Source organism: Cydia fagiglandana, chromosome 6 (genome assembly GCF_963556715.1).
Source record: "Cydia fagiglandana chromosome 6, ilCydFagi1.1, whole genome shotgun sequence".
Taxonomy (NCBI): domain Eukaryota; kingdom Metazoa; phylum Arthropoda; class Insecta; order Lepidoptera; family Tortricidae; genus Cydia; species Cydia fagiglandana.
In genome coordinates this window covers 10,322,101-10,332,182 of record NC_085937.1, presented here as the reverse complement: position 1 = coordinate 10,332,182, position 10,082 = coordinate 10,322,101, and the positions used below count along the sequence as shown (strand labels likewise).

At 40.1% G+C, this 10,082-nt stretch overlaps 1 protein-coding gene across 1 annotated transcript; it reads right to left on the bottom strand.

Moving 5' to 3' along the window:
• Nucleotides 1-1,755: 1,755 nt before the first annotated feature.
• Nucleotides 1,756-3,082, bottom strand: LOC134665160 (UV excision repair protein RAD23 homolog A). The gene has a single exon (XM_063522008.1). It carries the CDS (start codon nt 2,929-2,931, stop codon nt 1,954-1,956), a length of 978 nt encoding a protein of 325 aa, XP_063378078.1. The 5' UTR covers nt 2,932-3,082; the 3' UTR covers nt 1,756-1,953.
• Between the last annotated feature and the right edge of the window lie 7,000 nt (nt 3,083-10,082).

Below are 10,082 nucleotides of genomic sequence, written 5' to 3'. Positions count from 1 at the left end.
AGCTACTAAAACAGTAAGAACACTCTAGCAACTTAAATTTAGATACAATATTGCGGCAACCTGACGACTTCTACTCGTAAAAGCTATACAAGCATATGTCAAGAGTCATAATGCTTTCTTTCGAACGGGACCACATTTGTAGAGCTACAAATATGATAGTACTGGTGCTTATGAGCTCTAAGCACTAGTACTATAAAGCTAATTAATGCCAAACAGTGGCCTATTTTATAAAGCTACAAGTTACAATTTACAAGCGGAAGTCTCGTTCTAACACATAGGGTTAGAAAGAGACTTCGGCTTGTAAATTGTAACTTGTAGCTTTATAAAATGGGCCACAGGTTGTATCGCCCAAGTTGATACTTTTTTATTGAATTGCCATAAAATATAAATAAGGAAACCAAGGAAAGGAAACTGTGCGCTAGGTCTAGACAAACACTATACCTATAGGCAGAATAAAGCGTAACGGACTGATACCACAGTATGAAGGCAAACAATAAATCAAATTTACCTACAACCCTTTAATCATTTGGATAGAGTCTATTTTCCTCTGATTACATCGATATCGAACTAAATATAGTACAAGCAATCGGTGTTGATGTTGACTTTTATAAGAATTGAACTCCAGTGAAGTAAACCAGTGACTTTCTAGATCTAGAATACAGTATACTGGTTCTATTTAAGTGCAGATTAGTAGGTACTACTTCCATTATAATTATTATAAACATGATGTCTAAACTGGGATAAAATAATTATGCCGGAGGCCTTAGCCCTTGTTGACTAGGCTACAGTCAAGGTAGAGTTAGGCCAAGAAAAGTCTGCAGCGATTTTGATAGCCCACGCAGTGCAAGTGTTATTTATAGGTACGTCATAATTTCATAGAAGTTTGAGGTTTACAACACTACATATATACTTGCACTGCGTGGGCTATCAAATTCGCTGCAGACTTTCTTGGTTTAACTCTAATAAAAATATCGACATGGACAAAGTCCCGTTTTAATATAGGTACACGACCATTAACATAAATATCGCAGGACTGGGTTTACGGGCAGTAAGAATGGGGCCAGTACAGCGGTGTGAAATCGTTACAACGCGATTGATTGATGAGTTCGCATCACGCACGCGATTGGTTGACGAGTTCGCATCACGCGCGCGATTGGTTGACGAGTTCGCATCACGCGCGCGATTGGTCGCAGCTAGTCGCGTTAGGCTGCACGATTGGCTCGAATTCGTGAGTGACACCCCTGAACTAGCACCATTTTAGTGCCCGTAAGGCCAGTCCTTAGATATAATATGTCAATGTACACGACCTTATTACCCATACATTAAGGTCGTGTGTACATATTTTCGGCACTTTCGTGTCTATATTTAATACTCGACTGTACCTTTATTATATACTATGTGGCTTTGTTTTTGCTCAACTTGTCAATATTATAATTACATGACTCCAACAAAAATAGATGCCAATGACTGGTAACGTTCAATGGGCAGTTTACATTATGTTACACATTTATTGGATTCCTAAATATAAATATTTGTCTTTCAATTGTCACTGGCGGTAGGATACTAATATTAAACAATCACAAGTCATTGACCATCAGCAAAGCCAAAACTAGTTTGTGTAAATTTCAATGTATGAAAGTATTATTTATACTCTTAAACAAGGGAGAGACTAAAAGGGCTTCTTTTGATGCCATGTACCATAACATATCCTGGCAAATTGTATTAATTAAAAAAGGTAAGAAATAATCAAGTAAATGAGTGAACAATAAGAAATTTATTAGACATAAATGATGACAAATTGTTGTGAAACTGAGTGTAAAAAATACACTTGAAATATACAAGCAATGAACTATTAGTTAGGCTATTGACGTAGATCGACAACATTTGTAATACACTTTTGTATAATATTATTTGTCATCTCTCCTTTGAAAACAATGTATGAGAGCAATAATGTTAGTCATCAAAATTCTGGGACAGCAAGAAGTTAGCTGCTAGGTTTTCATTCTTTTCACAGGCGAAATATGCTTGAATGACCATATCTTCCGGAAATCCTAGTGCTTTTAGTCTTTCAATTGCCTCTTTGTCTTGAGGTGACACTTGGATGACATTGGGGGGCTGTGCCTGGGGGGCATCTGCAGCACTGTCCTCAACAGCAGCAGCTGCACCAGAACTAGGATTAACAGGTTCATTTAACATTCTAACAAAGGCCTGTTGATGCTGACTAATAGCTTGCAGCAATGCAGGATTTGTCTGACCAATCTGTTGTAACACAGCATTCAATAAGTTAGGATTCTGTTGAATAACAGCTCGCATTTGTTGAAACTGGGGTTGGTCGCGAAGAAACGCTAATGGGTCTTCATCAGACCCCTCATCAACATCTTGCTCCTGAAGTAATTCTTCAGGTATACCTGTTATTAAGTATTCCACTGCTCGTTCACGATTATTAAAGGAAGCGCGCAGCGCTTGCTCTACTTGTTGTCGATTATATCCCATGTCCATGATGCTCTGCACGGTGGACTCGAAGTCGGGCTCGTTGGCTGCGACTGCGGCAGGCACTTCGGCTGCATGTTCGGGTTCCGCGGCAGTCGCAGGTTTAGGCGGTTCTTCAGCGGCAGCTTTGTCTTTACTGTCCCCACTTTCTGTAGACGCACTTTCACCGGCCTCAGGAGCGGAAGTAGATGACGCTTGAACTTCAGACGCCTTAGGTTTTGTTACCATAATAACAATAAATTTCTTTTCGTCTATATTATAGCTAACAAGCTTGTTATGGTCCAACAGAATCTTCCCAGCGTAGATAAGTCTCTGATGATCGGCAGCATAGTCTTTACCTTTTTCAACTTCAATTTTTAGTTTGAGTGCTTTGACGGTTTCTTCTGGATCGATCTCGACTTGAAATGTTTGTTGTTGCAAAGTCTTTAGTGTCACCAACATTTTGTTATTTTCGCGTTGTGCTTAGTATCTGAATTATTCGTTTTACACTATTAACGATGTACCTGACTCGACAAAATTATCCAGTAAACATAACCTCTACTAAAATCTTCGTTTCATTCAGTCAAATAATTGCTAGTCAGATGAAAAAATCAAATTGTCTATGGAGATATACATTGTGCATTTTACCTATGTTGGTAGCATTGAAACTGCAAAACGTGTAAAGGCCCGTACACAATGTGCCATTGCCATAAAAGTAGCATCCTATCTTCGAGCAACACGGAAGGGAGGCGGCATTCGCACTATTTCCCCTCTGCCGAGGTACAAGATTAGCGCGTCAATATAATCTAGCGCGGGTAATAAAACTAGTTGCACTTGGATTTTTCACTAGACCGAGTCCAGACGCGCGCGTGAACACTGCTGCACAAAAATGCCTGTTTGCTCGGTTTTTTGTTATAAAAAGAGGTCGGGGACATCAAATTTACAAAAAGAAAGTGTTACATTACACATGTAATATTTTTTTTTACATATCATACGTTTAATTACATTTAAATACAATTATTATATTTTAGTCTCAAGTAATTGTTGGATTTATCGATTTTGCTCGCTCAGTACAAATTGCGGATCGGTCGAGCGACAAATCCGACTTCTCATCTCTTAGAATACAATGACATACTTCAACGAAAATGTGTTAGTGTGCGTGTTGTGACACTAGTCACTCGTCCGTACACAAAAAGAGATCGAGGTTTGCAAGATTTGTCTTTAGCGCCCTCCAGACTATGTGCGTGAATCGCGGCGCGACGTCGCGGAGCGAACATATCGCGAAGTTGACGTATGACTCCACACTCGCACACTTCACGGCGATTTCGCAGTTTGGTTTGCGGCAAAATGGCGGAAAAGCATCAGCTGATCGAGTTTAACTGTTAGTTATCTATGGCATCATACGTGATTTAGCTGTTTTCCCATTTTGTTTTATTGTAAAACCGTAAAATATAGCTGCTTAGTATAATATAATCATAATATAATTCATATTTATCTTGCCACAGAGGAGCCAAAATATTGTGTAATGTGGAGTCTTGCAAGTTCGCGCTTCGCGTCTCCTTTGACGCGGGCCGAAATACCGACAAATAACGGAGAACAAGGCGCGAAGGCGTGAACAATCTGCGAAATCGACGCCACACTTGCGTTCGCGGCTTCGCCCGCGATTCACGCGCATAGTCTGGAGGGGGCTTTTGACGTGTGTCATTTTCTATGTATTTGTGTCGTCATTACAGAGGGCCTACCGCAAACCACGTTCGACGTGTTGCCTCCCTGTCACACTTACGTATGAATTTACAAGTGCCATAGAGAGGCAACACGTCGAACGTGGTTCGCGGTAGGGCCTTTGATTGGATTTTGTATGTAAGTGTGTGAGAAGTGCGACTGTGTGCACCTTCCCCCCGCGAAAAATGGCAGAATGATTTGTACGGTGAGATATCGCTTGGGCCCCTCCCTTCCGATGTGTCGGAAGCCGGTGTTGCTCGAAGCATCCTATACAAGGGCCCAACCTTTTCTGTTCTCTTTCACGACGCAGCAACTAGTAATCATCATTTCTCTCTCCTCGCTCTTTTAAAATGCCGTTTGTCAAAAAAGGACAACCATACTGTTGACAAGGTGGACTTCAAATCAAGTGTTGCCTTTCTTGATGCGCCCAGGCTGTGTATGCGTGCGTAAAAGCGTATATGTGTGCTCTTTTAGGGATGTGAAAAGTCGATTTTAATCATGTTATATATCGATAAACGCTACACAGCGGAACGAAATAGCGATTAATTGAAGCTTCAATATCTTCGTTAAACATAAACATAATTGAAATGCTAATGGATAATGAATATATTATAATATAATAATATAATTCAATTATTGCGGAACACCTATTTTAGGAGGTATTTATGTATTTTAATTAAATATCTGAACTTTCTCTTGGTTCCTTGCTGGGGCGTGACTATAAAATTGTGATCTGATAACCACAATAAAGAATAAAAGCGTTTTTGGTCATTTTAGGTATCGTTAAGCCTTTGAAGTAAAATTAAAATTGCAAGAAATGTCGATAGTTTATCGATATGACTTTATCGACATGGCTACAGCAACGTGGGCCTTATTGTTAATCGTACACTAAACAAAGTAAGACGGTGTCTCAGCGAGCTGTCACTGTTGCCACTTTTGTTTAGTGTACGATTAACAATGAGGTACACGTTGCTGTAGCCATGTCGATAAAGTCATATCGATAAACTATCGACATTTCTTGCAATTTTAATTTTACTTCAAAGGCTTAACGATACCTAAAATGACCAAAAACGCTTTTATTCTTTATTGTGGTTATCAGATCACAATTTTATAGTCACGCCCCAGCAAGGAACCAAGAGAAAGTTCAGATATTTCATTAAAATACATAAATACCTCCTAAAATAGGTGTTCCGCAATAATTGAATTATATTATTATATTATAATATATTCATTATCCATTAGCATTTCAATTATGTTTATGTTTAACGAAGATATTGAAGCTTCAATTAATCGCTATTTCGTTCCGCTGTGTAGCGTTTATCGATATATAACATGATTAAAATCGACTTTTCACATCCCTAAAAGAGCACACATATACGCTTTTACGCACACATACACAGCCTGGGCGCATCAAGAAAGGCAACACTTGATTTGAAGTCCACCTTGTCAACAGTATGGTTGTCCTTTTTTGACAAACGGCATTTTAAAAGAGCGAAGAGAGAGAAATGATACTAGTTGCTGCGTCGTGAAAGAGAACAGAAAACGTTGGGCCCTTGACTCCAAGGGACGCATTTATGCGTTAGAGGGAGCAAGTGATATTGCTATCTCATTCTACCGCAAGGCTGCGTCCCTTGGAGTGGCCGGCGTTGGCCCATTGTGTACTGGGGCCTTTATAAGATATAAACAATAATGCCAACATAACGCCAAGCGCGCACCACGATTTTAATTTTTGCGACACGATTTTAGAATCGTGCTGTAATTTATCGCAGAAAATTCAGTGCGCGCACTGCGATGAAAAAGTCGGCGATTTGTTCATTCTCGACATGGATGTCGCTTGTCGTGAAACAATATGCAATCGCTGTATGACTGATAGTAGAAGAGCCGGCCGCAAATTTTTTAACCGACTTGATACCACGATGAAATGCACTATGGTTTCCCATAAAAATGATGCTAAGTCCGAATTCGATAGTCTGCCACGGCGGAACTTGCCGAAAGTACGAAAAAGAAGGCCACTTCCGGTGCCAAAAAAGGGGTTGATTTAACCCATCTGATACCGAAATAATTATTATGGCAGCAGTTAGAAATTTACATGTAGACCCATAAAAGCGAAGTCTGCCAGTATTTTTTTTGCCGGAAGTGCTTGGCAGACGCTCTCAAAGGTGGCCGCCGGGACCCCTAATTTAACTGGTGTTTCGTCAGGAAAGGCCTTGGCAGACTTATATATTCCTGAAATGAGGGTTTATACCTACCGACTGGAATTGGTTTCATGGTGGTATCAGATGGGTTAGTGTACGGTAACCGATGGCCATCTTGCTTATAATCTCGTCTGCCAAGGTGTGTCGGCAGGAAAAACCTTGGCAGACTTATATATTCCTCAAATGGGGGTTCATAACTACCGACTGGAATTGGTTTCATGGTGGTATCGGATGGGTTAGTGTACGGTAACCGATGGTCATCTTGCTTATAATCTCGTCTGCCAAGGTGTTTCGGCAGGAAAAGCCTTGGCAGACTTATATATTCCTGAAATGGGGGTTCATACCTACCGACTGGAATTGGTTTCATGGTGGTATCAGATGGGTTGATGTAGGGTAACTGATGTACACCTTGCTAACATAATCTCGTCTGCCAAGGTGTTTCGGCAGGAAAAGCCCTGGCAGACTTATATATTCCTGAAATGAGGGTGCATACCTACCGACTGGAATTGGTTTAATGGTGGTATCAGATGGGTTAGTGTACGGTAACCGATGATCATCTTGCTTATAATCTCGTCTGCCAAGGTGTTTCGGCAGGAAAAACCTTGGCAGACTTATATATTCCTAAAATAGGGGTTCATACCTACCGACTGGAATTGGTTTCATGGTGGTATCAGATGGGTTAGTGTAGGGTAACCGATGGTTACCTTGCTCACATAATTTCGTCTGCCAAGGTGTTTCGGCAGGAAAAGCCTTGGCAGACATATATTCCTGACATGAGGGTTCATACCTACCGACTGGAATTGGTTTCATGGTGGTATCAGATGGGTTAAATTAGGGGTCCCGGTGGCCACCTTTGAGAGCGTCTGCCAAGCACTTCCGGCAAAAAAAATACTGGCAGACTTCGCTTTTATGTGTCTACATGTAAATTTCTAACTGCTGCCATAACTATTATTTCGGTATCAGATGGATTAAATCAACCCCCTTTTTTGGCACCGGAAGTGGCCTTCTTTTTCGTACTTTCGGCAAGTTCCGCCGTGGCAGACTATCGAATTCGGACTTAGCATCACTTTTATGGGAAACCATTGAGCATTTCATCGTGGTATCAAGTCGGTTAGAAAATTTGCGGCCCGCTCTTCTACTAGAGTATTTATACCACAAAGGTGATCTCCTTCTATTTCTATAATTAAACGGTCAACATCTAGCGTCTCATCTTGTAACTCCATTGGAGAAGCAGGTTCAGATATGTTGACGCTTGGAGAGCGAAATGCCGACTGAGGTCCCGGCTGCGGGCTGCGATTTTATTATCGCAGTGCGCGCGGGGCCATACAACTTCGTATGCTGCAATTCACTTCGCACAATCGCGTCCAAGGCCTGTTCACTTCCTAAGAAAGTTATGTCCCCAAATAATTGCGCATGTGTGCGCCTGTAGCTTCTATGTGTGCGTTGGCCTCCGAGAAAAAGTTGCGGGTAATAAAAATAAAAACATTTTTCTACAGCAACATTGCTCCCAACTCTGATTTAAATTATCACGAATTTTATATATTATTAATCATAAAACGGGACTTAAAACGCTTAAAACTTAATTATACGCGATTAAGTTTTAAAATTGAATATTTGCTTCCAACTATCTTTATCAATGTTCATAAAATATATGGAGGGTAGGTACGTCTACCCACCATAATACAAAAATATATTTGTCAATGACTTTGTCCAACTGCTGTGGTTAAAGTTCATAACGAAAATTTTATTTATTAAATCTATAAATAATAAATACAACGTAGCGGTACTACCACCTAAGACTGTAAGTCTGTACCTACATGGATTACAGCAATGCACATAGAAAATGTGCTAAATGCGGAGCAACGGCTGTTGAAGCAGCCAGAGTGAAATTTACAGCTTTAGTGGGTTCAGAAGGAGCCGAGTCATAACGCATCTGGAAAGCGTATTAATTAACCGTGAAGAAATGTAGGAATACAAGTTGGAAATCTGTGTAAAATGCCGTGTGTAAAGTGTAGTGTATCTGTGTGTAAAGTGTAATAGGTAGGCACGCATCATGTTAATTGTATTATACTGAAAACTTTGTGAATGCGCTTTATTAATGTCTATTTCTTTATTAAGTTGCCAGTTTTCAGTGTATATTTCTATATGTAAAACATTTTTTAATAATTAATACAATGATATAAACATAAACATGCCTTTTATTTAAATCAATTGATAATACCACAAACAAGGGTTTATTTGCACCTTTCATATATTTCGTGATATGAAGATAACAAATATGTTTATCAACAGAATTACTATATACCTACCAATACCCGCCAGGCTAAACCGGTTGTCAACTTTAGTTCCATTGGTACACAAAGACGGCGCCACTAGTATAAACGTATAAACGGTTGGGGACATTTTTTTGTATGGAGTTACCGTTCTTCTCCTAGTGAGTGTTATATTCTTTGATCGCGTCGCGCGCTGTCGCGGAAAAATCTTGGAGGATATAACCAACGGAGACGCCATGTCTAAAATTTTCGGTACAAAATAGTCTGCCGTTTTTTGCGGGGGAGGGGCACATCAAATGTATAGGTACGTCATGTCAGATAAACGTCAGTCCATACATATGGTTGACATGAGGTTGACCATTGGCCGCCTATTTTCGACAGAGGGGAACGCCTGTTAATGGCGGCTCCATTGTTAATTACTCCGAGGGAAAAATGTAACAAATCACAATTTTAAAATCGCTGCGATCTTTTTGTCGCATATGCGCGCACCGCCATATAAACCCATACGTTACATTTCTGCGACTAAATTATCGCGCGACAAAAAATCGTGGTGCGCGCTTGGCTTGCGATTCACGCGCATAGTCTGGAGGGGGCTTTAGATCTGGCATGAGGGGCGGGAGCAAGCCCCCAACGCCTGTCTGTTCTCTTTGACGGCGCAGCAACTAGTATCATTTCTCTCTCCTTGCTCTTTTAAAAATGCCTTTGTCAAAAAAGGACAACCATACTGTTGACAAGATGGACTTCAAATCCAGGTGTCCCCTTTTTAGGCACACCCAGGTTGTGTATGTGTGCGTACAAACGTATATTTGTGCTCTTTTAGGGATGTGAAAAGTCGATTTTAATCATGTTATATATCGATAAACGCTACACAGCGGAACGCAATAGCGATTAATTGAAGCTTCAATATCTTCGTTAAACATAAACATAATTGAAATGCTAATGGATAATGAATATATTATAATATAATAAAATAATTCAATTATTGCGGAACACCTATTTTAGTAGGTTTTATGTATTTTAATTAAATATCTGAACTTTCCCTTGGTTCCCTGCTGGGGCGTGACTATAAAATTGTGATCTGATAACCACAATAAAGAATAAAAGCGTTTTTGTTCATTTTAGGTATGTATCGTTCAACCTTTGAAGTAAAATTAAAATTGCAAGAAATGTCGATAGTTTATCGATATAACTTTATCGACATGGCCACACCTTCTTCACCACAAAATCCTTTTTCAAAACAAAGCGACTGGTAGTAACTCCTGGAAGCACTGGGTATTCATTCTTAACCGAGCGTTAGAGGTCTCCGTTTCAGCTTGGGCAAAAATGTTTTCGAATGTCCGGATGTTGTCCTCTGCAGGTCGCATTTCTCAACCAATCCTCTAAAAATGTTGTGAGCACTCATACATTGCTTTAGTTGTAGTGC

Bases quoted from the DNA above. Each gene is read 5' to 3' on its own strand.
- LOC134665160 (XM_063522008.1), bottom strand. From the start codon at position 2,931: ATGTTGGTGACACTAAAGACTTTGCAACAACAAACATTTCAAGTCGAG.